This window comes from Propithecus coquereli, unplaced genomic scaffold, assembly GCF_000956105.1.
Source record: "Propithecus coquereli isolate 6110/MARCELLA unplaced genomic scaffold, Pcoq_1.0 Scaffold45, whole genome shotgun sequence".
Taxonomy (NCBI): Eukaryota; Metazoa; Chordata; class Mammalia; order Primates; family Indriidae; genus Propithecus; species Propithecus coquereli.
In genome coordinates this window covers 9,077,118-9,101,423 of record NW_012150285.1, presented here as the reverse complement: position 1 = coordinate 9,101,423, position 24,306 = coordinate 9,077,118, and the positions used below count along the sequence as shown (strand labels likewise).

Sequence of the window (24,306 nt, the reverse complement as noted above, 5' to 3'; positions counted from 1 at the left end):
CTTGTTCACATAAATAAGCAGGTGAGCATAGAAGAATGCCACTCAGTTCTTTGAACTCCTTCCGAGGCATTAGCCAAAAGTCACAGGTGGATCCATGGTGATTCTTTCTGTCCATCAGCTGACAACACAGTTCCTTTCAACATGTTCAAAACAAAGAATCAGAAACCACTTGAGTTCTAAGAGGATTTATTGACTCGTCTTCTTTCTGGGCACCAGTGTTTCAAGCTGTCCCTTTGTTTAGGGCCTTTGACCTTTACACCCTGGGGCAGAGGGCCTTTGACCTTTACACCCTGGGGCAGTAAGGTTCTTTGCTCTCTAAAGAATGAAAGGGCGACTGACAGGGGCTGTCCGTTCTCAGGCAGATCCTCATGGCTGAGGCCCCTATAACAAAAGACAGATTAACAAGAGAAAAAGCACACAAGTTTATTCACTATAAGTTTATGTAACACTGGAGCCTTTAGAAATGAAGTCCTGAAGAAACAGGGAAATGTTTATATTTTTGTGGAGAGTCATGCAGAAACAAGATTGGAGGGACAGAAGGGTGTGATCTAATGGTGATAAACTGGGGGTACTTCGCAAGGCCTGTTTGTTCAGATTCTTCTCTGATTCCCCGCGTCTTCCGAGACAGGGACATTCCTTTCCTCTGGGTCTAGGTCGGACACCTCTCTGATGAGGGTCTTGTGAGCTACTTTAGAGGAAGGTCAGAGGATTCTTCTATGACCTGCTCCAGGGGAGAAGGACAGGAGAAAGTCAGAGAGACCTTCCCGCTTCTGCTGTTTTCTCAAATGCCAACGTACTATGTTTTGGAGTAGTTATGTCCTCAAGCCTGTCACCTGGAACCAAAAGAGAGGTTGGGGGACGGAGGACTGAAAAATCATTCCAGTACTAATGTCGGCCGTTCCTACTGCTAGGAGCCTTAAGAATCTGTTTTCAGAGAAGGTATTAGTGAAGTCAGTCGATGTAAGATTGTTTCCTTACTGTGCTGCTTTTTGTTTCTTTTAATAACTTTCTTTTGCTAACTTCAAAAATAATATCGATTTATTATAAAAGGAAAGGTTGGAAAATTCAGAAAAATATAAGGAAGGAAATTTAAATCACCCATAATCTCACTCTCTGGCAATAATCACTATTGATATTTTAGGCAATTTCTATTCTATGGGTGGTTCTGTTTCTGAACTGAAGTTGGGTGGTGGTTGTGGTTTACTGTTGGCTGCATGGGTGACAAGGGGGAGAGAGAAACACAACTTCTTCTTCCCCTCAAGTGCAGAAGGTCCCAGCCATAGCCTGGCAGCCACTGTGGGAGAAAATGACCTCGTGGCATCTTTCCTCCTTTCCCTTCCAACCTCCTTCTTCCTTCCGGGGGCAATTTCTGACCATCCAGGACCAAGCGTGGCTGGAAGGGAAGCCATATAGTTGTCACCTTTAAGGTCCTCAGTGCGGGCTACTGTGTTAAAGGAAGGTCCACCCATGGCGTCCGTGCCCTGGATCCTCAGACCACCCAGTGTGGGCGTGTGTGGTAGTCGGTGTCTGATGCATGAAAAAACAACCCCAGGATCCCAGTGGCTTATGGCAACAGACACGTACGTCCTCTCTGCCGGGTCTGCAGCTCATCTGTCCTGGGCTCAGAGTGCGAGTCAGACTCAGGGAGTTCCACGTGTCTTTCATTGTCGCCAGACATCAGACCTGTGATATATTCCTCCCATGATGCATGGCAAGAGTGCAGGCAAGTGAGGGGACTCACGCTACGTCCCTCAAGTCCTGTGCTCAGAATCGATGCGTTGTCCCTTCCACGCCCAGGCTGTTGACCAAGACAAGTCCCATGGCCAGACTCGGCGTCGGCGAGGCAAGGAAATAAGCTCCATCCCTTCCAGAGAAAGTGACTGGCCAGCCACCTGGCGCCAGGCAGAGCATGAGGAGCCATGGTCTGATCTCCATTCAGTGGACTGCGCTAATCCCGTGGTCCTGGCCAGACTGGCTGTTCCCTGGCACTCCAAAGACACCCACTAGTTAGCGACCTCTGTGCCTTTTTATATGCTACTTCTCCTGCCCAGAATGCTGTCCTTATTCTTTTTCCCTAGCTGAATACTGAACATCTTGCACGGCCTAATTCAAACTTTGATCTCCTCTGCAAAGTTTCCCTTGACCATCTCAGCCCCTAGTAATTTCTTCCTCTCTGATAATCCGTAGAACGTGGCTCATTCTGAATGTGTGTAGGGTCGTGTATCTCCCACATCTGTAGGTATATAGGTATCTGTCCGTCTGTCCCTCAGTGTGATCGCAAGCTTCTGAAGAACAGGGATGTTTTGCACGTGTCAGGGTACTCACAGATATTTACTCGTGGACTGATCACTGCTTGCTTGATTTGCTTTTTATTCCAAGAAGGTGATACTTTAAAAGTAATGTATTTGCTCTGTTTCCTTCTATACAGCTGTCCCCAAATCTTGCACTCTCAGAAGCTGTGAGAAAAGACAGAAATCTGGGACCCAAAGTCTCATTTCCTGTTTTATAGTTTCTTTATTATTCAACGCAGATTTCTGCAGTTTCCATTTACAACCGATAGTGATTAAATTTTGAGTTCCACTGCCCATCACAGGGCATCAGAGGTGAAACTTGTGACCTGAGGGCCATCTGTCTGATTTTAAGGTCTGCCCTCCTCCGGCACAGATTTACTTTGTGTTTTTGCTTCTTCGTGAAAACAGAAACAAAAACACAGCGTAGCACAGTCACTTAGAAGGTAAAACGTTGTTCAGAAGCTGCAAAAGTAAGAGGTGTGTCAGAGGAAGTCAGGGCTACAGATCCCGACTCTTCAGGGCACCCTTGTGAAATGTGGCCCTCCACAGTTTAGACAGGCTCGTCCCTTAACTGTCCTTGCAGAGGGTAACACGTGCTCGCCCTTTCTCAGATGATGATGAGAAACATGCTATGCAGTCTTTGTTGTGCTCTCTGTTCATCCTTTCATCATATTAACATGCGATTCAAATATCTAGCCCTCTAAATCAAGGTTTGCACATATCATAGAATTTATCGTTTTAACCATTCTTAAGTGTATCCTACAGTGGTATTAAGTACATTCGCGTTGTTGTCTAGGTTCTCTCCTGCGATGCTTAAAGCATTTTTTTTTGAGATGGGGTCTCGCTATGTTGCCCAGGCTGGACTCCAACTTCTGGGCTCAAGCGATCCTTGCACCTTGGCCTCCCGAATAACTGAGACTACAGGCATGCACCGCCATGCCTGGCTTTGGACTTAGAGCATTTTAATGCTGAGAAAAATTTTTTTAAAACTCAAAGCTTTGCCACTGATCAGCCTTGGGCAAACGACTTCATCCTCTGATTCCTTATCTGTAAAATAGCAATAGCAATAGTGCCTACGTTATGGGGTTCTCATAAGGATGAATGAAAAGCACACCTGTAAAGCCCTAGCACGGAGTTCTGGCAGGTAGAATGTGTTATCCATCATGGTTAGTCGTAGTCTTCAAGCCAAACACGTAAAATTAAAATAGTTTTCTGAATCCTATGTTATAATCACACTCACAGTATGCTGTCCTTTCAAAGAACTAGTAAAAGTAAAAAGGTCTTGAAAAAACATATTAAAAGAAAACTTCTTTTTAATAAGAATTATCAAAGACGTTGTACTTATTTCCCCTCTTTAACAAATCACCACTTTTGTGCATTCTGTTTCTAGTAGATACCATAAATCTGTACATTTTATTCACCTATAGTTTGCCTCCAGTCCTAACTTTCTGTCCAGTACACTCGGTTCTCAAACTTCAGTGTGCGTAATATCCAGGAAGCATGTTGGAATGCAGATTTCCAGGCCTTGCCCCAGAGATTGCAGTTCAGTAGGTTGAGAGCCCAGGAACGTGTATTTTCCTTAGCACCAAGGATCACACTCGGAGAAACACTGCTATGGTATAAACAAACATTTGTGTCTAGGTTCAGGAGGGTCCTTAATTTACTCCCTGTGTTCCTAAGATGTATTTTCTACTTTTAATATATTTTTCATGCATTATTTTATAAAACTCTATGTTACATAAAAATCCTGAACACTAACTATGGTAACTCATAATATTCACTTTGCATATGGATACCTCAGCTGTACTGATTATGTAAAAATTAGTCCTGAATGCTAATGATTTTTTGGAAACTCACACACTGTTGATTTTTAGCTGTCTCACTGATATTCAGTATTCACAAGGCGTGATATTGATGCTGGGTCACATGATATTAATTAATACCAACCACGCTTAGAGACCATGTGTCCATGTTGAGTGCTTTTAAACCGTGGTCTTTCCTGCCTTCGTTTGGGCGGCTTTCTTGCCCTTTCTACTTCTGTCTGGCCCAGAAATTGCCAAGTAGCAAACCTTGTGTTGTGATTGACTGACCCACGTAGTTTTGTTCTTTTTTTTTTTTTTTTTGAGACAGAGTCTTACTCTGTTGCCCGGGCTAGAGTGAGTGCCGTGGCGTCAGCCTAGCTCACAGCAACCTCAAACTCCTGGGCTCAAGCAATCCTGCTGCCTCAGCCTCCCGAGTAGCTGGGACTACAGGCACGCGCCACCATGCCTGGCTAATTTTTATATATATATATATTTTTAGTTGTCCAGATCATTTCTATTTTTTAGTAGAGACGGGGGTCTCACTCTTGCTCAGGCTGGTCTCGAACTCCTGACCTTGAGCGATCCACCCGCCTCGGCCTCCCACAGTGCTAGGATTACAGGTGTGAGCCACTGCGCCCGGCCCCATGCAGTTTTTAAAAAATAAAAGAAGTCGCCAACATTTACAAAATCCAGATTTCAGGCTTTGCTTTTAGATTTCAGGCTAAGCCAGAATCTCTAGTCCATCAGGCCTTGAGGCCCCGCATGGCATCCACCAGTGGGAGCAGTTCCCCTGGGACGTGGGACGTGGGTTCCACCTTCAGTCCAGCCCCAGGCTCTTCCCAGGGCCTGAGGGGCTCCCAGCCTCCACCATTTGAAACATATGTTCTAGAACATGGAATTTAACAGTTAAACGGCATCGTATTTTTTGGTAGTGTTTTCTATCTCATATCTCCTCATTGACTGTGCACTATGGGAGGGAGGGGAGGTTTTACTTCAGCCTCAGTGATGCAGTAATCTGCACGCAAGAAGGCCCTGCTGGTGTGGTTACCTGCTCATTTCACACCTGTACATCTTCTCTCTCCAGCAAGACACCATGAGTTCCTTGCAATGTCTAGCATGGTAATGAACGCTTACTGATCTCACCTTTTAACATTTCATTTAGAATTTCTACTTGAATAACAAAGGGAAAAAAGAAGGCAAGGAAACCAATGAGAAAATGAATGCTAAGAACAAGGAATCTTTACTCGAGGTAAGCTTAATTTTGTAGAGTGGAAGAAAAGAGAGGGATTTTTGCTGCATCTGTTTTTAAGCTGTTTGCTTCCCAGAACAAGGGGAAAGTGTGAGACATGCACTGAAATGTTAAGTTGGGGTTTTAAAATCAAATTATTACTAAATTACAGCTATTTAGGTAATTCAATTTCTGGTGATTTACTGTACAGATGTCTGTGATGATCACTACCGGGGCGTATTCCAGGAGTTTATTTGCGATTGATTTTTTGAAAACTCCTAATGAGTTTTCAGAGTGACTGTGCTAAAAATCGAAGCTCTGTTCCCAGCACATAAGGCTGGGAAATGAGTACAGATCACAGGTCGCACACGGGCATGCTAGACCGTAACCAGATCTTATTTGCCCGCGACAGTGTGTGGACCCTCTCTTGAGTTAGTAGATTTTGGACTTTTCTTGAAAAATCAGAAGACCTGCTGATGCCCAAGCCGGCGTTCCCACCTGGAGCCAGTTGGCAGACGCTGAAGGGCGCCCTCTCCCGTCCACTGAGGTCCTGCCCCGGCGCTGTTGAGATTCCCTGCTGGGATCTCAGCCCTGCACGGGATGAAGCAGGTGTCAGGACCTGCAGCTGTTCCCAAGCCCCTGAGCACCTGTCACAGCTTCTGCTTCCTGGGACCACGAGCACAGTGGGCATTTCTGGAAGGCCCAACAGTATAGTCCTTGTGACGGAACTTCAGCGGTGCTTTATAGTTGGATATGAAAGAAAATGCAAAGCATGTTATGCTTTGAAAAATCAGCATTACGCTTCTGTCTGACTCGGGCCAAAAATCTGCTTGAATTTAAGAGATTATTGCTAGGACTACTAATACTAGCTAATGTGGGGGGGTGGATGGGGAAATTGGGGGAAATTTGAACAAAAATGTTTTCCGGTTCTATACATATAAATTTACTTGGAAGATGCAAAATTTGGTTATTTTGCATTTCTGAGACTAAATGGGAGGATGTTGAGAGTTATAAAAAGAAAGCAAAAAATAAGTTTGAGCATTTGAACTGTCCTATAGAATACTATGTAATTTTATTCTATTGCTTTTTAAAAGAAATTAAGAAATATAATTCTATGCAAGTTTTGAGATTTGAAAATCTATACCTAGAAAATGTGTTTTCTCATTCTTTTCTGATACTCTAGTATTAACAATTGCCTCTGTCATGCTTTGAAAAGAAAACTATCCCAATAAGATATTAACTTATTTTATATATTATTATATATTTTAATTTTTCTATAATATTTACCAGCAATGAAATAGTAATTATTTTTTACTTATCAAGAAAGTAATAATTTTTCTGTTTTTGCATGTATAATAATAATAGCCTTTATTAAATGCTTACTTTTACAATATACCAAGATTGTACTAACAACCTACCTTATGAAGTTGGGCTATTATTATTCCATTTTTACAAGTGAACTGAGGTTTGGTGGCCCATAGTCACTTGAGGTCTAACTCAGAAGCCACAGTTCTTGACCACTGTGTTATTCTTCCTCCCTTTTGGCAAATATTTTATAATGTAAACATATGCATTCAATCAGAGTCGTAGACAAAACTGACTTTTAGTTTAAAGGCTACTGTGCAGGTTTGTTTAAATGTGAACGAGAATGTGTGCTTTACCTCTTGCGTGGTTTGTCATCGGAATCTCAATTTCAGGAAAGTTTCTGTGGAACGTCTGTCATTGTACCAGAACTCGAAGGAGCTCTTTATTTGAAAGAAGATGGAAAGAAATCCTGGAAAAGGCGCTATTTCCTTTTACGGGCTTCTGGAATTTATTATGTACCCAAAGGAAAGACTAAGGTCAGAGAGAAAAAGCAAAAACGAAAATAAAAAAGCACTTTAGCAATAAAGCGTTTCACGAAAGTGAAACTAAAGAAATACTGAAGTGGCAATTTCAACACACGCTGTCGCTCTAGCTTCCATGGTACTGCAACATATATAGAAATACATACCTGAAGGGACAGAATTACTGAAACCCTTTTCCATTTTTTCCATAGCTCTCTTAAAAATAAAAGAATTTTATCTATTTTAAAATGAGATTTCCAAAATTATGCCAAAAGCACGTTTCTAGAGATTATTTTGTTACTTTCCATATCCATTTCTGAGGATGTTTTTTTCCCTGTATTTACTCTCTTCTTCTATAATCATTGTAGTAAAACTTCTTCTACCTGGAATTATAGAGGCGTTAGAAGTCTTGCTAACATCTTCATTGAGATCTGAGCCCTTATACTCTGAACATGTGACTTGTGCTCCGAGGTGTACTATATGCATTGCCCTGCCTGATTTAACAGAATATTTTAGACATCAGTTAACTTAGTGATTTGGGATTATTGCCTCAAATCTCCAAGCATATATTAAGTACTTCTTTGAAATGTAATTTTAACTGTCATTCCAACCATTAGCTTTTTCTAAGACCTTTCTCAAACTCCTGACCTCAAGCGATCCTCCTGCCTTGGCCTCCCAAGAGTGCTAGTATTACAGGCCTGAGCCAAGAGGGTTATGATGTTTTCACCTTTTGTTCGCCTTTAAAGAGCCTTAGGATGTATCTTTTATCTGTGTCTGGGGTATGCCAAGCGTTTTGCCTTTTCAGAATGCAGGGCGCCACCAAATGGCGTATTTATGGATTGCACGCTTCCTCTGATGGAGCTTAACCCACGTTTCCAAGCAGGTGAAGTCATCCAGGTCCGCCCCCTCTGGAAAGGAGACTCTGGCATCCCTGTGGGAAGGCAGGAGGGGCATTGTGGGTAACTCTGGCCCAGGGCAGCAGCCGTTCTCCTCCTCCTCAAAGAGTCAAAGAGAGTCAAAGAGACTCTGGTCTCAGTCTTAGATCTGATGCTTTCCCTCCTATCACACTGGGAACCTAACAATTGACATACAAATCATTTGTTTTATTTTAGAAATTTTGTGTCTTGGGCATTTAAATACAAGTGAGACATCTAAATAAACCTATAACAAACAATCCACTGAATGATAAAAATGAAAAGTGTTCTCATTAGGGTTGGCAAGGAAACCTTCTCTCACTGCTACCATTAGCATTGGGGTGGAGGAACTAAACAGTAAGTCAAGGAAAAGAATAAGTATAGTTATTGGAAAAGAAGAGGAAAAAAAAACTCTCATTTTTCACAGGTGACATGATTATCTACCCAATAGTCAACTGAAAACCTATTAGGACCGAATAAATTGCCAAATAAATTATTTTCATTTATACAAATAATATGCAAATTAAAATATAATGCAAAGGATTTCATACATAGTAAAAACAAAAAAATGCAAAACACCTAACAATAAACTTAAGAACTGTTTAAGAAACAGGTCAACAGAGGGCCAACTAATATAAGGGAAATTAAAGTCAGTATTTTACAGTATTTTAAAGAATGTGCTGTTCAATGACTAGCACTGAAATAATTGTATATCCATTTGGAAAAAAATAGTTTCCTACCTCATTTCGAGCACCAAATTAAATTCTACATTGCTCTTTAGAAAAAAAAAGAGTATAAAATCCTAGAAGAAAATGTAGGTTAATAATTTCATAATTTGGGGTTGGGAAAAGCCTTCTTAAGCAAAAATAAAAATTCAAAATTATACAGGAGAAAATTGATAAATTTAACTATATAGCTGTTTTTAATTCCTTATGGCCAAAGCTACCAAACAAGAAGACTACTACAGAGCCAGGGCGTACATTTGGAACATGTATAACCAAGTACAAATGTCCATAAAATATAAAGACTTCAAATCAATTGGAAAAAGATAAATATACTTGTAGAAAAATGGCAAAGCTTTTAAAGTGAGAATTCACAGAAAAGGAAATACTAGTAGCGACTGAATAATTAAATGTTGCCCTGTTTTACTAGAATCAGGGAAATGTAAATTAAACAGTGAGGTATTTCCTCCATGAGATTGATAAAATAAACAATATTGATAATCACATTTTGGCAGGAATAGATAAAAAAAAGCAGGGAGGGGCACTCTCAGGCATAGGAGGTTGGAATGTAAACTGGTACTGCTAATTGGGGGACAATTTAGCAAGATCCATGCATATGTAAAAGGGAATAAATACCCTTTCAAATGGCGACTGCATGCTTGGCAAATCTGTCCCACTGAAATATTTGCTCATATGCACAGTATTTTTTGTAATAGCAAAATACTGTAATAACCTTTAATCGTGTATAGAAAAATGGTTAAATAAATTGTTACACCTATACAGTGGAACGCTGTGCAGCCATAGAATGAACGTCATATGTCCATCCATGTGTCCTGACGTAGAAAGACCCCGAGAAACAACATGAAGAAAAAGGGGCTGGGTGTGATAGCTCACATCTGTTGTCCCAGCACATTGGGAGACTGAGGTGGGAGGATTGCTTGAGGCCAGGAGTTCAAGACCAGCCTGGACAACATAGTGAGACCCCGTCTCTACAAAAAGTTTAAAAATTAGCCAGGCCTGGTGGCACATGCCAGTGGTCCCAGCTACTCAGGAGGCTTAGGTGGGAGGATCCCGTGAGCCCAGGAGTTCGGGGCTACAGTGAGCTATGACGATGCCACTACACTCCAGCCTGGGTGACACAGTCAGACTCTGTCTCAATGAATAAGTAAGTAAATAAGTAAATAAATAAGAAAAAGAATAAGTCATGGAATAGTATAGTAAAATCTCATTCACGTTTTGAAAATTGTGTATTTGCATATAAGTGGATACATCTACACATACATATGTTCATAAATGTTTACCCAAAAACATTTGGAAGAATACTACCAAACTATTAACTATGGTACCTCTGCAGAAAAGACTGGAATAAGAAAAAGGGGTAGTGAAGGAAGATGTGCATTTATTTTATATATTTTTTAATTGTGACAAGTATGTATTATTTTTCTAATTGAAACTTAGAAAATCCAGAAGAAAATATCTTTTAAGATAAAAATGCACAGCTCTATATAAAGGAATAATTGTACACAAAGGTGTGATAATTCTGCTCTTTATTCTCTAATTAGGTAAAGAAGTGTAGAATGTGAAAGAAAAAAAGAGAGTCATGGAACAAATTTGTAATTGAAGTGCAACCAAATATGTAGATTAGAGGCTGCAGTCTTCACACGCGCATTATCCATGTAGGAGAGGTCTCTGTTGCCATGGCAACATGCCTACAGTAAAAAGAGAGCAGGAAAGAAATCCATTTGCTCAGGAAGAAGCGCATGACGTGTGTGCTAATTTACGGAGCCTCGAATTTACCTCTCATTGTTCACCCTGCGGGGGGACTTTTTTTTTTAATGCCCAATCACAAAATCCATCCCTGACTTAGAATAGCAAAAGCCAAAATGAAATTTCTGACGAGGTGGTCACCTTGTTCTGACTGCATCAGTAACGACGTCTGAGGGGCAGTCAGTTCTGACTCTGGGAGTCCCTGACAGGCACGAGATCAGCAGAACGATCTTTCATCGCGTTTCTGGGCCAGTGGCACACCGTTTTGCCTTGGTTGCACTCTTTTTTTTAATTGACAAATAATTGTACATATTCACGGGATACATAGTGATGTTTTGATATAACACATAGAATGTATAGTCATCAGATCAGGATAATTAGCATATCCATCATCTCAAACATTTATCATTACTTTGCGCTGGGAACATTCAGCATCTTTCACCTCTCAAAATGCAGGCTTGGCTTTTAGAAAATTATATATGGTCATTGTTTAGACAAATTACCTAAAAGTCAGTATTTTCTCTATTAAAGTGTAATCCTTAGTTGTGCCATCAGAAACAGCCTTGGGAAATTATTAACCGTCATCTCAGGCGAGCTTATTTCTTCCCTGTCTTTCAGACATCTCGAGACCTGGCATGTTTTATACAGTTTGAAAATGTCAATATTTACTATGGGATTCAGTGTAAAATGAAATATAAAGCGCCCACGGACTACTGCTTTGTCTTAAAGGTATGTTGGAAGAAATCCTTAATTGAGATTTGTAAGCAATTTGAGGTAATATTTTCTTTTAAGGAAAAAACGTTAAACGTTATAGAATTATCCACAAGTGTTCCATTAAAAAAATTTTTTTTAAATCAAAATATGAGCAGGGGAAACATTTCTATTAGTTTGGGTCATTTTTCCCCAATGCCTGTATCTGAGCCTAAAACTTTAATCTGTTGGGCTCGTCATCAGTTCTGAAAATAAAAGTTCCACATTTTGAATGTATTAATTTATAATTTTATTGATAAAACTGAGAAAAATTCTCAGTTTTTTATTGATTGGACTCATTCCACTGTAAGAAGTTTTTAGAAATTGGAAATTTGCCAAGATTTTCTAGAAAAAAAATATAGGAAATAGTAAAGAAAAAAATCTTTTTAAAAAAGGTACTGGGTTATGAAACTTTCCAAGGCATGTATTGTCAAAAGGGAATATACATTGTCATGTGTTTGATACGGTTTATATCTTTTAAGATGAGAATCTCAGATCAGTAGATGTGTTATTAGAACCACAGATGTGGCCGGGCGCGGTGGCTCACGCCTGTAATCCTAGCACTCTGGGAGGCCGAGGCAGATGGATTGATTGCTCGAGGTCAGGAGTTCGAGACCAGCCTGAGCAAGTCTGAGACCCCGTCCCTACTAAAAATAGAAAGGAATTATCTGGACAACTAAAAATATACATATAGAAAAAATTATCCGGGCATGGTGGCACATGCCTGTAGTCCCAGCTACTCGGTAGGCTGAGGCAGGAGAATCGCTTGAGCCCAGGAGTTTGAAGTTGCTGTGAGCTAGGCTGATGCCACGGCACTCTAGTCCGGGCCACAGAGTGAGACTCTGTCTCAAAAAAAAAAAAACAAACAGAACTATGGATGTGATGTATCGAGGGTCTTTATGTCTACAGACGTCTGGAATTAGGACTATGGTAAGTTTTGCTTTGTGTTTGTTCTTAGTCAAATACAATACTTAGGCCAAATCAATCATGTCTAATAATCTTGGCTTCTGCACAATTCTGTTACTTATTATAACCATCAAATAATAATTGGTTGAAATTATTGGCTTCTTTGAGGCCTCAAGATATATTGTGTAGTTCTCATTCTGACATCCTAGCCCTCTTTTTCATTACTAAGCATCCACTTTTAGTTATTTACACTATATTAGCTCAGCCAGCCTGACATTCCCCCAGTGGTTCTCTACCAAGGGCATTTTGCCCCCAGGGGACATCAGGCAAATGTCTAGAGACACTTTTGATTGTCATAACTTGGGGGCACAGAGCAGGTGCTACTATCTGGTGGGTAGAGGCCAGACACACTGCTCATACCCAGCAGTGGACAAGACAAACCCAACACCATAGAACTCTCTGGCCCCAGATGTCAACAGTGCTCCTGTTGAGGAAACTGTCCTCGACAGAAGGGCCCAGAATAATGGCCACTGAGGAAAGGAAGAGGGCTGGATTCCTTCACTCATTCATTCATTCATTGAACGTTTGTTGAATGACAGCTATCTTCTAGGCACTGTTCCAGGTGCTGGGAATATAGCAGAGAACAAAACATACGATAATCCCTGTCCTGATGGAGTTTACATTTAGTGTGGGGGACATGTGACAAACGCGTGATGTCATGTCGGGAAATAATAAGGCCGTGGGTCAGTGTGCAGCGGGGTAGTGGACAGAGCAGCCCAGGGGCCAGGGCTTCTTTGGATGGGGTGGTCACAGAAAGGCTCTCCAAGGGAGTGACATTTGACAAAATATGTGAATGAAGTGAGGAAGCAAGAATTAGCTGGGGGAAGAATCTTCCAGGAACACAAACAGGAAGTGTAAAGGTCCTGGGGTAGGAAGTCTGTTTGGTGAGAAGGAAAAGAGAGGTGAGGAGGATGCCCTGCCTGCTTCTGGTTCTTGCACCTCCTTGTCTGTTCCTGGTATAAGAAAGATAATAAGAATAATGGCAAACATTTATATAGCGTTTAGTTTATAGATACGGAAGATGTGCACAGAGACTCCCCAGCCAGTAAGTGGTTGAGTCAGGATAAGAACACAGGCAGTGTGACTCAGAGGCCGTTCTCAGACACTGTTCGTTAGGCCACCATAGATCTGGACACGAAGCATCTTCTACCACCCTGCTCCTCCCACGCTGCCCCCTGCCCCTGAACCATGTCGCCATCTGACCCTGGGGACATGGTTGAGAAATTACCAAAACGGAAGTCCTAATTTCCATGTGGGCATTCCAGCACACTTCATCCCTGAAGCACCGGCCACACTTCTTAAACTGGGAGAAGGTGGTTTTGGAGAGAGTTTCTGAAACGCTGGTCAGTAAACTGGCTGAATCAGTGTCATTGGAGGCTTGTTAAAAATGACGGTTCCCAGGCCTTGGGCCACTGAATCAAAGTGTTTAAGCAGGAGGCCCAGGAATCTTTATTTTTCCTGAACACAGTCGAGTTTTGCACCCAGAGTGTTAGAAGGTATCCTCTCTCTAAGCACCAGTAGTCAGGGCTTAGCTAGTGATGAAATACCCTTCAGAGTGGGCAGATGGGACAAAAGTCTAGCAGAAGGGAGCAAAGGCCAAACCGCAGGGCTGGGGGGCAGAGGCCAGAGCACGGATGTCTGTCAAGAGAAAGACAAGGTCTCAGACTGGAGGATGGGGGTTTAGACACAGCGAACGGGGCAGGGACTCAGTTTCTTGCACTGGCGCACGATTTGGGACTAGGTCGTAGACTCACGGCAGGAGTTGAGCTACCTGACCTGAGACACAAGGTTATCCTGGGCTGCACCAAGAACAGCAATGCTGGGTCCCAGGGTATTGAACTAGAACTTCTAAAATCCCTCCTATCCAAGGCCTGCGTCTTCAGGAGAGAGCTGAGGGCCTTCCCGAAGGGGAGAGAGGGCTCAGGGGTGGAGAAACCGACAGGACCAATGGCTCTGGAAACAAGACTCACGAGCAATGCTAGCAGAACGTGCATTTCCTTTTCCAGAACATTGGGACTTTTTATTAATTTGCTGAGTAAAAGGGTCTGTTGTGGTTTGGAGAACCTAATTTGTTTATGAGCGTTTTGGTAACTTATTTCCCTTTCTGCCCACTATTTTAAAAAAACCAAACGCTCTTCATATTCAAATACTTCATTAGCGTGAGCCGATTTCCCAAATGCAGAGAACGTGTGCATAGATTGCGGGAGGGATCCAGGAGCCCCGGAGACACGTTAAGAGACTGCGTGATTCCGTGGACACGCGCTCACTGTGATGTCCAGGCCAGAGTTTCTCCTCGGTAGGAGCCTGATGAGCGCGACAGGCCGTGGGGGATGCTGTCAGACAGATTGGAGTCTGAGTGCTGGCCCTGTCACCTGCTAACTAGGTCACTGCTGAGGCTCTAAGCCTCATTGCCTCATCTTCAAAGTGGAGATCAGAGGACCCAACCCTTCTTGTGAGGATTAAATAAAATATGCTGATAAAATCGTTAGTACAATGTCTAGAAACAAAACAGCACTCAATAGGTGGTAGTTATTATGACTGCACTTTAGTATTAAATAAATATTTTTCTTATTAGCCAGTGGTTCTCCAACTTTAGTATGCATCAGAATCACTTAGAGGATTGTTAAGACACAGGTAGCTGGTCCCCCAGAGTTTCCGACTCAGTAAATGGGATCAGGTCTAGGAATTTGCCTTTCTTTTCCTTTTTATTTAACTTTTTAAACTGACACACAGAAATTGTACACATTTGTAGGGTACAGTGTGATATTTTGATACATGCATGGATAGTATGATGATCAAATCATGGTAATTAGCGTATCCATCACCTTCACTATTTATCATTTCTCTGTGTTGGGGACATTCGAAGTCCTCTCTTCTAGCTATTTGAAATACACAACGCATTATTAATAACTGCAGTCACCTACTGTGCACCAGAGTGCCAGATTGACTCCTGACTGTGCCGTTGTACCCACTGGCCAACCTCTCCCCATCTCCCCCTCCCCCTTACTCTTCCCAGCCCCTGATAACCACTAGTCTCCTCTCAACTCCTAGGAGATCAGTTTTTCAGATTTCGCATATGAGTGAGATCATGCGATATTTGTCTTTCTCTGACTGGCTTATTTCACTCAACATGATGTTGAGTGATGTTGAGTGACCATCCATGTGGTCACAAATGACGGGATTTCATCCTTTTTTATGGCTGAATAATATTATGTGTGTTTTCTTTATCCATTCATCCATTGATGAGCATTTAGGTTGATTCCATATCTTGGCTACTGTGAATAGTACTGCAATAAACATGGGAATGTAGATTTCTCTTCCACATACTGATTTCATTTCCTTTGGATACGTACCCAGTAGTGGGATTGCTGGGTCAGATGGTAGATCTGTTTTTAATTTTTTGAGGAACCTCTATGCTGCTTCCCATAACGGCTGTACTAATTTACATTCCCACTAACATATAAGAGTTCCCCTTCCTCCACACCCTCGCCAGCATTTGTTAGTTTTTGTCTTCTTGATGGCAGCGATTCTAACTGGGATGAGGCGATATCTCATTGTGGTTTTGATTTGCATTTTCTTTGTGGTTAGTGACATTGAGCATTTTTTAATATTTCTATTGGCCATTTGTATGTCTTCTTTGGAGAAACGTCTATTCATGTTTTTTGCTCACTTAGAAACAGATTATTTGTTTTTTTGTTTTGTAGTATGTTTTGAAATTAAGTAGTGTGATGCTTACAGATTTGATCTTCTTACTCAAGATTGCTGTGTCCATTTAGGGTCTTTTGTAGTTCATATGAATTTTAAGATCTTTTTTTCTATTCTATCAAGAATGACATTGGAACTTTGATAGGGATTGCATGAATCTGTAGATCACTTTGGGTAATTTGGGCATTTTAACAGTATTAATTCTTGAATTTATGAACATGGGATATGCTCCCATTTATTTCTATCCTCTTCAATTTCTTTCATCCATGTTTATCATTTTCGTTGTAGAGATCTTTCACCTCCTTGATTAAATTTATTTCTAGGGTATTTTGTGGCTGTCGTAAATGAGATTGCTTTCTTGATTTCTTTTTCAAACAGTTGGCTGTTGGTGTACAGAAATGCTACTGATTTTTGTATGTTGATTTTATAGCCTGCAACTTTATTTTATTTGTTTATTAGTTCTAACTGTTTTTTGGTGGCGTCTTTAGAGTTTTATATGTGTAAGCTCATGTTGTCTGCAAACAGGGCCAGTTTGACTTCCTCCTTTCCAAATTTGGATGCCTTTTATTTCTTTCTCTTGCCTAATTGCTCTGGCCAGGACTTCCAATACTGTGTTGTTGAATAGTAGTAATGAAAGTGGGCATCCTTGTCTTGATCCAGATATTGGAGAAAAAACTATTAACTTTTTCACAGTCAGTGTGATGCTGGCTGTGAGTTCATCATATCTGAACTTTATTATGTTGAGGTATATTTCTTCTACACCTAATTTGTTGAGAGTTTTTATCATGAAGTGGTGTTGAATTTTGTCAAATGCTTTTTTTTAGCATCTGTTGAGATGATCATTTGGTTTTTTACCCTTTATTCTATTAATGTGCTGTGTTCCATTTATTGATTTACATATATTAAACCATGTATCCCTGGGATGAATCCCACTTGATCATGGCGAATGATCTTTTTAATGTACTGTTGAATTCTTATTGATAGTATTTGGTTGAGGATTTTTTCATCTATGTTCATATTCGTCTGTAGTTTTCTTTTCTTTTTTTTTGGAGACAGCGTTTTACTCTGTCACCCAAGCTAGAGTACAGTGATGTCATCATAGCTCACTGAACTCTCAAACTCCTAGGTTCGAGGGATCCTCTTGTCTCAGCCTCTCAAGTAGCTGGGACTACAGATGCGTGCCACCATGCCCAGCTAATTTTTCTATTTTTTTTAGAGATGGGGTCTCATTATGTTGCCCAGGCTGGTCTCAAAATCCTTGCCTCAAGCAATCTTTCCACCTTGGCGTCCCAAAGTACTAGGATTACAGGTGTGAGCCACACTTGGCCTGTAGTTTTCTTTATTGTTTCTTTGCCTGGTTCGGCACCATCAGTACTCATGATGGTCCTTGTGGGCCAATGCAGAAGCAAGTCTCCCACAGAGGCACCTGGGATGGTGGGGAAGCCAAGTGCTTCCCGTTCTTCCAGTGCAGAAACCATGAGTCTAGGGGGACTTTCCACAGTGTGGTGCCACAGTCGCCTGGGGGAGGGGCAGTGCAGTCACAGAGAACTGGTCTCCATTCTGTTCGACCACAGCTTCACTCATCTTTGCAGTCCAAGGGGCTCCACAGTCTCACCCACGTGCTCAGGTTCCCTTAGCTCTTGCGAAGGTAATTTCGTGCATGGATAGTTGTTCAAATTGATGTTCCTGCAAGGGTAAGACAGCTGGGGAGATCTACTCTGCCGTCTTGCTCTGCTCCTTCCTCAAATTTCCTTTTCTAACAAGTTCCCCGGTGATGCTGATGTTGCTGGTCTGGGGCCACACTCTGAGAAGATAATGTAGACATCACCTGTCCCTGGAGAGGTTTGCATACTCACGGGGACAAGTGTCAGAATCCAAAGAAAGTGCTTAATGCTCAAGAATCATCTTTCCTTGCACCCTCTTTTCTTGCTGCACATTCCCATTCTGAGCTTGGGGTGGAGCTGCTTCTTTGTGAATGCTTTCCCACGCCGTGCTGTGGTTTGCTGGGATGTGGCAGAAGAAGTAAATACCTTCCAGGAGAAATTCTGTCTTTGTGGAGACACGTTAAGGAGTTTCCTGGAAGGAGCACCGGAATCCCGCCCCATCACTCGCCTACTCCCTACTCCTTACCCTGCTTTATTGTTTTTCTTTTTTGTTCAAATTCCTGGCTTATGCAATCTGCTATATTTTCTTCATAGTATTTTTTGACAATGTAAAATGATAGTACTTAGTGTTTAAACTTTTATTGGCTTTCTCCCTTAGTAGAATATAACCGCCCTGAGAGCAGGGAGTTTTTCTGTTGTGTTCACTACTGTGTTCCAGAGACTGGATCAGTATTGGACACACTGTATGAATGGATGGATGGATGGATGGATGGATGAACAGAAATGCATGTCAAGTCCCTCCCCCATTGTGCTCTTCAAAACCTAGCTCATCATTAGCAATATTTAATAGTAATAGTAATAGCTGCCCTGCCATGTTACATGCACCCTATTGGGTCCTTTTTATACACATTATTTCATTTAATCTTTTCAATGACCCCTCAAGGGAGGAGGCACTATCATCCCTATATTATAAGATGTGGAACCAGAAACTCTCAAAGGTTCATGAACTCGGCCGAGGCCACTCATGCTTATTAGATACATAAGTGTGTTCTCTTGCAAACAAACTCTCTTAACTTCCTGTCTGAACTTTCTTAGAGCTGGGGTTTAGGATCAACATTCTCTTATCACTAGACCTTTCTTCTAGCCTGCTCGAGATTTGATTGTTCCTGCCCATAAAAACAGGGAAGCTCTCTTAGAACATGAGCGCAGCACACAAAGGACACTGGTCATATTGGTTTAGGGCCCACCCTAAGCCAGGATGGCCTCATCTTAACTTGATTACATCTGCAAAGATTTCTACATATCTTTGTGCTGGGAGGACACAATTAAACCCATAACACCCACCTGCTCTACGAGGCTAGAAACAGAAAGATATTCCTTCCTCTTCCCACTTCTCATTCAATCTCCGAGCAGGTTCTTTGGGTTTCTGTCCATGCCCCTCATTCCGCCCTCCCACCGTCTGGTCCTAACCCTCTCGCCAGCTCCACCTCCCACGTAGCCACCTGCCACTTCCTGTGTCACTCTGCTGTTTTAAAATGTCTGATGTTCCCTACCACCTAGAGCTACAGTCTCCAACCCCCGGGCCACAGACCGGTACTGGTCCATGGCCTGTTAGGAGCCAGCTGCACAGCAGGAGGTGAGCGGTGGGCAAGCGAGTGAAGCTTCATCTATATTTACAGCTGCTCCCATCACTCGCATCACCGCCTGAGCTCCGCCTCCTGTCAGATCAGCATTGGCATTCGATTCTCATATGAGCACAGACCCCACTGTAAACTGCACATGTGAGGGATCCAGGTTGTATTCCTTGTGAGAATCTAATGCCTGATGATCTGAGGTGGAGCTGAGGCGGTGATGCTAGTGCTGGGAGCGGCTGCAGATACAGATTATCATCAGCACAATGATTATCATAGCACATTAGGTGTGACTGCACAATAAATGTAATGTGTTTGAATCATCCTAAAACCATTCCCTCCCCTCCACCCCCAGCCCTGGTCTGTGGAAAAATTGTCTTCCATGAAACCGGTCTCTGGTGCCAAAAAGGTTGGGGACCACTGGCGTAGAGGACCATGTTTAGATTCTTGCTGGACGCACGGCCTTTTACTCCAACCCCTCACAGGCTAAATTTCTGCCTCTACTTCCCATGGTTCCCAGAATTCAGCCACACAGGATTTCTCCACAGTCCCCAAACGTATTACAACATCTGTCACTTCTACAGAGCCTTTTTCAGCCCATTTTCAAACTTTTATTATGAAATTGACCGCATTATGGGGTAATCACATATTTGTTTACATCTCCCCGAGCAACACCCCCCAGCTACCATCGCCCAGTGGTGGTGCGAGCTCTGTCTTACTCATCTTTACATACGAGGGATGAGTATACTTCTTAGCACCCAGAGGTATTTGTTGAACAAATAGGGCCTTGGTTCCGCCACTTCCTTTGGCCTTGGATGAATTGCTCAACCTCCCTGACACTCGGTTTCCTCATTTTGTAAGCTTAGAGGATCTGTGAGATTCCTTAAGCAGTGACATTCTGCAGTTGCCCTGACCTTTGTGTGCTGTGCTCATGTCCTAAGAGAGCTTCCCTATTTTTATGGTCAGGAACAATCGAATCAATTGCAGAAGAGTCCGGCCAGTAACACTGAACTAGCATTTTCCTTAAACCTCTTTGCAAATAATTTTTCAGCAAAAGGCTTAGTCAGGGAAGCCCCGAGGCGGGGTCTAAGACGAGATGGAGAACACCCCACAGGGACTTGCTGTATGATGTCCTGGAAGCCTAAAGGATTTCTGCATTGCCAAGGGAACCGGAAAGGAGTGTCGTGCCCACTCGGTAGCTCATCTAAGGACCATAAAATCTGAGGACTGCAAGAGACCTTAGGAGATATCTGATGCTTAATTCCCCTGTACACCTTCACAGCACGCATGCAGTGTAAGGAGATTGGTGAGACTGGCCTCAGCAAGGTCTATACGTCTATCTACCCCATCGTCAAGAGTTCTTGCCTCTGTTTTATATTCAAAAGTTGTTTTATTTAAGGGAATGACCACATTTTACTATATTCAGATGAATAACATACTTAAGGAATTGTTTGTTTTGCTGCTTAAAAGGACACTTCGATGCAAATAGTTGCTTTGTGCGTCTCACTGCAAGCACACTGAGATTTATAGCTTACTCCTGGAAATTGGGCTCTCACCTGACATGCATCGAAAACCAAACCAAAGAAAGTTAATATGCTAAACTCAAAGTAACAATGCCAACTTTCTAAATGTCTCAAGGTAGGAAAAATGCTGCTTTTTAAGAAGAATTATAAACATTAAATTGCAGAAGAGACTGACACTCGCCCCTCTTCCATGTCAATCAGAACTAAGAATGCTATGTAGGTTAGAGAGCTGTGTTTCTGGTGCTGAAAGACAAGGGCATCGGTCTGGCTTTGCAGTTTTTAGTGTCGAAGAGAATGCTGCAGGCATCGGTGGGATGCCCCTTTCCATCCCATAAGCTCTGTTTAGTGTATTTCTCATCAATATGACCTTCAGGTTAATTGAGGCAACGAATCCTTTTTGCTATTGGGCCACGTTACCTGAGTTGATAGAGATTTCCAATTTTAAGGGCCTCCAAAGAGGATGATTATTGAAGTAACATTTGCAAAAAATAAAATCTAATATTGGGAATTAATGAGGAAGCATTGAACCGCGGTAGCATGTGCAGCCGCCATTCGAAAGCGTTTTCTGCCATCTGCCGGCCGGATGGGAAACTGCAGCCGCGTTCAGAGGCCGGCGTGGGGCTGTTTCCACCGCCCCTCCACCCCCCCACCCACCCCCCCGGGAGAGAGGAACCTGCCAACGGGCATTGCCCGTCTTCAGATGCAAATTCTGAGGGCCGAGGGACCTAAATCAAGAAAACAGCCTATTTAAAGATAAAACATAAGAGTAGACTTTCCTCAATTGCCTCGAAAGGCCACACAGAGGAATTCTTTATTACGACTGAATTTTTTCTGTGGTATCTTTAAATTTTTGCTTTGGGCTTGATAGCTTAACATAAATACGGACATTCTAGGTGATAAGTCAAAAGACCCCCGAGGTTCTGGGGGGCGGGGGGTCACGGGGTAAGATGTACGGTAACCTCTCGGAGCCTCAGTTTTCTCATTTGTGAAACTGAAAATTACTGAACTCTCATCAAGCACTCACAGGTGTCTCGTTACCTTCCTGGGCAGAGACAGCAGCGCAGGCTCCTGCTGGCCGGGTCGCCAGACAGACCTGGAGGGGGACTGGTGTAGACGCTGCCTCTTGATTCCAGCCCAAGTTTAAAGACTCCAGGCCCTTTGATTAGATCAACTTTGAAAACAGCCATTGTCTTGGAGGCCATTCAAGTGCCCTGGGGAGGCGTGGGACAGCTGCCCCCTCTCCTGCCCGCTGGGGAGTAGGCAGATGCTTCCAGCTCTTTTGGTTTCCACATCGCCTATGCTTATCCCACCGGGATGACCAAACTCCTCTGAAAAACAGAGGGAAAGGAAGGAAGAGGTAGTTCCCCCCCACACACATGATGGTGTGGTTGGTCGTTATTTTTCTATATAATAAAGTCTACTGAAAGTTATAATGATCCACGAAAATCCTCATGGCACATGTTTTAGAACCTGGGTTTGGCTGCCTGCCCCCCTCTCCTGACAGCTGCAAGACTTCCAATGGAACAGGAAATGTGCTTGAGTTATTTCCTTCCACAATTATTGGAACACCTGCCGTGCTTCTGGGCCGGGTGCTAAGTAGTGAATAAGACGACATAGCTCCCAGCCTGGTGGAGGACACAGTCTTTCAGAGACAGAAACAAAATGCGGAAATCATTAAGGGTGATGAGGATTAAGAAAGAGGAGCGCAGGGTATCTCTCTCTCCTTCATGCCCGTCCCTATCATCGTTCTCTTTGTCAGCTCCCGGAAGGCCTGGACAACCCTCCTTGTTCAGCACCCAAAGCCACTGCTTAGTGCCACTTGTCCTAAGTGCAATAGACAGAAATGTCCCTTCCCCGGGCTCTGCACCCGGAGGCCACTGGCCCACTTGGGTAGGAGATAGTAGTTAAGAAAGTCGTCGTTGCCAAACTGAGTTCTTGGGAGCAGAAATAACCCCAGGACTAGATTGTGGAAGTCACAAAACCACAGTTCCTGTAGGCATCAATTCTGTGATGGAAGAATCAGATCAGGTAAGCTCTCTTATCATCCGACAAAGGGAGAAACAGCTCAGATCCCTTTTGGGGACATGATAGAGGTAAAGGCTTTCAGAAGTTAAAAATGCAGACATGAAAATTATTATTGATAATAGAATAAAAAGTGCTTATGATAAAATATATGACAAATGTCTTAAATCCTTTCAAAATTCAATCATTTTTTAAAAGCTTTCCTCTTCCTCATCATAAAATAGCAACCAGCAATTTTTGCCACCACCTCAGTAAATCACATATATTTAGCTTTAAAAAATTTTTTTCTGACAGGTGCTTTGAGCTCCTAAGTGAAGTGTTTATAAATGATCTTTGAACCTGCTTCTTTCTAGCATCCCCAGATTCAGAAGGAGTCCCAGTATATCAAGTACCTCTGCTGTGACGACGCAAGAACTCTCAACCAGTGGGTTATGGGAATTCGGATCGCCAAGGTGAGAGCGCGCCCCGACGCCCCCTACCTTGCATGTGCCAGCCTCCTGACCTGGGTCCAGCTGTTGTGCCACTGCAAAGCAGTTGACCCACTCTTGGGTACGGCCACAGACATCATCTTATTCACCTGCCCAGTGGGGTTTTTCAATAGTGGCGAGTATAGAAACAGGGACCTCTCCGGTGCCCTGAGAATCAAGGGTTTGCTTTCACGTAGATTTTTCAGATATTTACTCATGGAGATCATTGTAAGCTTAGAGTGCAGTTAAGAAACACAAGATCTTAGCCGGGAGTGGTGGCAGGCACCTATAGTCACAGCTACTTGGGAGTCTGAGGCAGGAGGATCACTTGAGGTCAGGAGTTCAAGACCAGCCTGAGCAAGAGCGAGACCTCATCTCCACAAAAATTAGAAAAAATTAGCCGGGCGTGGTGGCGCATGCCTGTAGTCCCAGCTACTGGGGAGGCTGAGGCAGGAGGATCGCTTGAGCCCAGGAGTTTGAGGCTGCAGTGAGTTGTGATGACCCCTTCACTCCAGCCTGGGAGATAGAGCAAGACCTTGTCTTGGGAAGAAAAAAAGAAAAGAAAAGAAACACAAAGTGGAATCTATGACAGAATTAGGTAACGGCACATGTGATCAGAATTGTGTGGGTAAAGCTCTCTAATGTGTGGGTTAAAGGATTAATGAACTGTGCTCAACTGGAAAATTATTGAACATGGGAAAAAACAATTTGTGGATATTTTTAATAGAAATATACCAAAGAACCAACTTGGTAGTCATGAAATGTCCAATGTGTATATTGCAGTTAAGTGCAGAATTGGGGATAAATGGATTCTTTTCTCTCTCCCATTGTGTCCCCTCTCTAGTACGGGAAGACACTCTATGACAACTATCAGCGGGCCATGGCGAGGGCTGGCCTTGCCTCTCGGTGGACAAGCCTGGGGACTGTCAACGCAGTGACACCGGCCCAGCCTTGCACAGGTACGAAGCAGAGGCAATTCCAACGCACACTCAAAGCTCAGCGCTCAAGCTCAAAACGCATCCAGTCCATTCTGTAAAAGCAGAACCTTGTAGACACCATTCAGAAAATGTTCCTCTTCTGACAGTCGG

At 42.8% G+C, this 24,306-nt stretch overlaps 1 protein-coding gene across 1 annotated transcript in view; it reads left to right on the top strand.

Annotated features, from left to right (window-relative positions):
• Positions 1-24,306, top strand: part of APBB1IP (amyloid beta (A4) precursor protein-binding, family B, member 1 interacting protein) — a 138,575-nt gene that overhangs the window by 104,277 nt on the left and 9,992 nt on the right. Inside the window, exons 8-12 of the mRNA XM_012654855.1 lie at positions 5,256-5,342; positions 7,019-7,162; positions 11,169-11,279; positions 23,105-23,203; positions 24,063-24,177. Of these exons, the coding sequence (XP_012510309.1) occupies positions 5,256-5,342; positions 7,019-7,162; positions 11,169-11,279; positions 23,105-23,203; positions 24,063-24,177 (556 nt within the window). The remainder of the gene's footprint in view (positions 1-5,255; positions 5,343-7,018; positions 7,163-11,168; positions 11,280-23,104; positions 23,204-24,062; positions 24,178-24,306) is intronic.